The 4,216-nt window shown below is 36.3% G+C and overlaps 1 protein-coding gene across 1 annotated transcript in view; it reads left to right on the top strand.

Moving 5' to 3' along the window:
• The first annotated feature begins 439 nt into the window (after nt 1–439).
• Nucleotides 440–4,216, top strand: part of sos2 (son of sevenless homolog 2 (Drosophila)) — an 82,414-nt gene continuing 78,637 nt past the window's right edge. The window contains exon 1 of the mRNA XM_048600107.1: nt 440–545. Within this exon, the coding sequence (XP_048456064.1) occupies nt 468–545 (78 nt within the window). The 5' untranslated portion in view covers nt 440–467. The remainder of the gene's footprint in view (nt 546–4,216) is intronic.

Raw genomic sequence — 4,216 nt, 5'->3', positions numbered from 1 at the left:
GAATGAAGCGGACACGGTCCACTCAGGGAACCTTGGCGACAAGCGCGGGGCGTCGTGCGTTTCTTCCAGCGGTGACTGTGCAATGTGCGTAACTAACGTTCGTGCATTGTTTTGCCCGACCAAGACTTGACTCAACTGGGAGGAGACTTGATTCATCGAGCGGCGAAAGCGGAGTGAAGTTGGAGCGGTGCCGTGTGAGGGAATGATCCAGGGATGTCTGTGACCTCTCGCCTCGGCCGTCGGATCGATCATTTCTCTTTTTCCTGCTCCGCGTCCCGTCTGCGGCTGCCATGCTGAAGAATGTGAAAGTCGCCAGGACTCGCACTTGATTTGAAATATTATTTAATACTGTAACGAAAAATAAAAACGGGGAGGTGGGGGGAAAGAAGTAGAATCTGTGTTTTGAGGTCCTCGAGTCGCCGCCGGGTTGGAACTGAGGCCGATGCGGAGTTTTGTGTCCAAAAGCCATGCAGCAACCTTATGATTTCTTCAGTGAAGAGAACAGTCTGAAATGGCGGGGGTTGTTTGTACCAGCTTTACGCAAGGTAATGCATCTTTTATAGTTTAAGTAGATATTGTCTAGTTTTCGGAAGGCGATAATAATGATAAAGTCGAGTACAGCTTGTACACCTCAGATTGGGTTGGCATCAGTGTGATCAATGTCTGAATTTGTAGCAGGTACAAAGGAAGTATTTACATATGAGATTGAATTATGTATTATATTTTGGCTGCACAGGGTAGGTTATTGTTGTTCCACAACAGTATTTAATATTTCTTCATCAAATTGATTCGGGCTTCTTTCGACGTACGTGAATAGTCAAACGAAGTCATTTATTATTATTAATTGTTGAGGATTTCTAAGAAAATGACGTAGATTTAGAGCAAAAAGTTGAATTACTACATAAATTAAGAGCAATACGCATTAGAGAAGTTGGGTTTCATTTGACTTCTGATGTAAATCAAAGGAATACAGATGATTGGTTTACTTTTTTAATATTTGAACTTGATCTTCCGCGCGAAGTATTACAGGTCGAGCAACCTTGACTTTTAGACTTGCTGTACATACTGAATTTAATCTCCGAAGTAATCTGGTTTTGCAGTTTTAAACATTGTAGCGTAGATACACCGTCTGTTTAGTTTTAAATTAATTTAAATACATGCAACAACAATTTTAAAGTGCGGTATGTTGTGGACAAGACTAGTGTAAGGCAGATCACTTGAACCTAGATTGGCAGGAAATCATAACTCTTCATTAACATTACAGTAGCACTTTATCAAAAAATGTTGAACAAGTTGACAGGCATTTAGTTTGGCCACTTGAGATAAAGAAATAAATGTTTACTTTCAAATTTGATAAGAAACCTTTTATCATTGCTGTGCTGAAGTATTTTGTAGCAAAAATAATGAGCTTTATATGGTGTATTTTTTTTCTCAATATAATCTTGACTAAAAGTATCCATCTTAATTTGTTTTAGTTTAAAAGACACTTTGATTTACTGCATTGTATTTTTGTACTGGTAAAATGAGCAACAGGTATTCCAGAGTGGCTGAAGACCACATCACAGGGATACTTAATAGAATTGCAATATTGTTACTGACCATACATACATACTGTAACAGCGGCAGCTTTATTGTAGATTGTGCCTTGGAAAGCAACCTTTATGATTGTCTGAGTATTTAAAAAAAATTCAAATTGTACATGTAAATCTTAATCTATCCCTTGAGTGTTTGCAGCTTACTGCGTAAGACAGGATTGATATTTAATTGCCTATTAAACTAAAACTATACCTTTTTGGGATTATACTGCAGCATTTTATAAGATCACTTTCTTTAAACATAGATGTGTCCAAACTATCTCTTGAGCAAAAATTGCCATATTGACCCTTATTGACAAGTGATATTTTTATTAAAAAAGTTTGAATAGTTAAGAGATTATTTGAATTTTGCGGGTGTACAAAAAAAAATTGGTTGATACAAGTTTATTGATATTTGTATGACATCCCCAAAAGGAATACAAAATTCATTTTTCATCTTTACTGGTCATTTATAGATTGAGTAAATGTTTGAAGGTACAATTTAAAGCTATTTTTGTGTTGAATTATGTAAGAATGTAAATTTCAATGTTTTCAGTGTTTGCGCAAATTATTTTTCTTACATAACTCCAGTGGAATGTCTTAAAATATAACTTAAGCAGCATTCCATCAAATAACTGTGTATTGCATGCATTCATGAGAACTTCCTCATGAAGGAAATCTGATATGCAATCATCATTATGGCATGCATTTTAATGAAGTGCATTCCAAATATGGCTGTGCAATTTTGTTTAATTTGCTTGGTTGATTAGAACTAAAATATGCCATGCATATAAATACTGATCTTGCTGCTGGAAATACTATAATAAATCTTTGTCTCCAAAACAAAGACAGAAGTTGCTGAAAAAGCTCAGCAGGTCTGGCAGCTTCTGTGAAGAAAAAAATCAGAGTTAAAGTTTCCGGTCCAGTGACCCTTCCTCAGAATTGGAGGAACTGAAAGAATGGGATGGAGTCCAGTTCTGAGGAAGGGTCACTGGTCCTGAAATGTTAACTCTGACTTTTTGCTTCACAGATGCTGCTGGACCCACTGGGTTATTCCAGCAACTTATGTCTTTGTTCCTGATTTACAGCACCTGCAGTTCTTTTGGTTTTTACATCTTTGTCTCCATTGTTTAATGACCATAGATGTCCATGCATACCTTAGGTCCTAGACGTGTTTTGATATTAAGAGTGTATGATATAAATGTAGGGTTGACTGATAACAATTTTTTTTTTATATTTGCTTAAACTAAGTACTTGCCCAGTGGACTGTTCACACTGGGCTGCAGTTACACTGCACCTCATGCAAAACTCAAAAAGTAGAAAATTACATCCAAAAATTATACTATTGATATTGGCTTGATTCCTGTATTTAATATTGAGGTTTCAATTTATACAACATCCTTTTGTGAGGATAGCCCAAAACACTTTGTAGCTGATTATGTTCTTTTGAAGTGTGGTCACTGTTGTTATTGGAAAGTTTCAACATTCTCGTTACTTGGAATGTGATGTTTAGAAATACAAGAATAATGTTGCTAATACAAGATGGAGTTGTAATTTCTGGTATAAAGTGTTCAGTTCAATATTTTTATTGACCGAAAGTGAAACTGTTGGCTGCTGTAAACATCAGTACCTGTGTTCCTCCAAATTCATTTTCTTATTTTGATAGGAATTTTTTAAAAGAGAAAATACTTCCTTGTATTGCAAATGGAAAATGGGGGCAGTTAAAATAGGTTGATCAGTATCTGTTTGCAGAATGTACTCAATTTCATTTGGTTTAGTCAGTTGCTGTGTTCTCTCGGACTGTAGTTACATTGCAACAATCGCAGACATGAAGTGTAAAGAATGGCATATAGCTGATAAGACTCCTGTTGCATTGGTTGTGAATCATAGCTCCCTGTCATAAGATGTCTGTTGAATTTTTAATATTTCAAGAGTGCTGAATCGAACATTTTATGAAATAAAATTTATTATTTGACCATATTTTAGTTGTATTTAATTATTTCTCCTCTCTTTTAATAAAGAAATTCTGTTTCCAGATATATTAGTGTCAGATTTTTACTAATGCCATTTGTGCATTGCCACTGCCTGCAGGAACTGAGGATGTAGTAACACCCTCTGTCTTTTCTTATTTTACATGGGGAAGTACATTGCTTTTTGCTTTCAACTTTCCACTTTGCCAGCACCATCCAATTCAGATTGATATATGATAAATAACTGCAAATCTGTTTTATTACCTTTAAACCAATTAATGCAAATAATGATCTGCATATTAATACTACTGAATGATGAAGGCCAGAGGGTTTAAGTTTGATTTATTATGCATCGGCTGATCTTAGGATAACAATGTAATGTCCACAGCTAACATCACTGTATGTAAGAGGAAAAGGCTGCAGGCCTGAACAACGATCTGCAGTGCTGAAGACTTGTGTATTAGACCTGACTACTTTACTAACCAAGGTGCTCTGATATAGTACAGCTTTGGCATTTACCCTAGCAATGTTCAAGATTACCCAAGTATATCCGATCCTTGCACAATAGAACAACTCTAACCTGGCTAATTTCTAGCCTAGGATAACAAGGTGTAGAGCTGGATGACCACAGCAGGCCAAGCAGCATCAGAGGAGCAGGAAGGCTGACGTTTC

Source organism: Rhincodon typus, chromosome 8 (genome assembly GCF_021869965.1).
Source record: "Rhincodon typus isolate 14 chromosome 8, sRhiTyp1.1, whole genome shotgun sequence".
In the NCBI taxonomy this organism is placed as follows: domain Eukaryota; kingdom Metazoa; phylum Chordata; class Chondrichthyes; order Orectolobiformes; family Rhincodontidae; genus Rhincodon; species Rhincodon typus.
The sequence above is the reverse complement of the archived record's forward strand: the minus strand, read 5'-3'. Positions and strand labels throughout refer to the sequence as shown.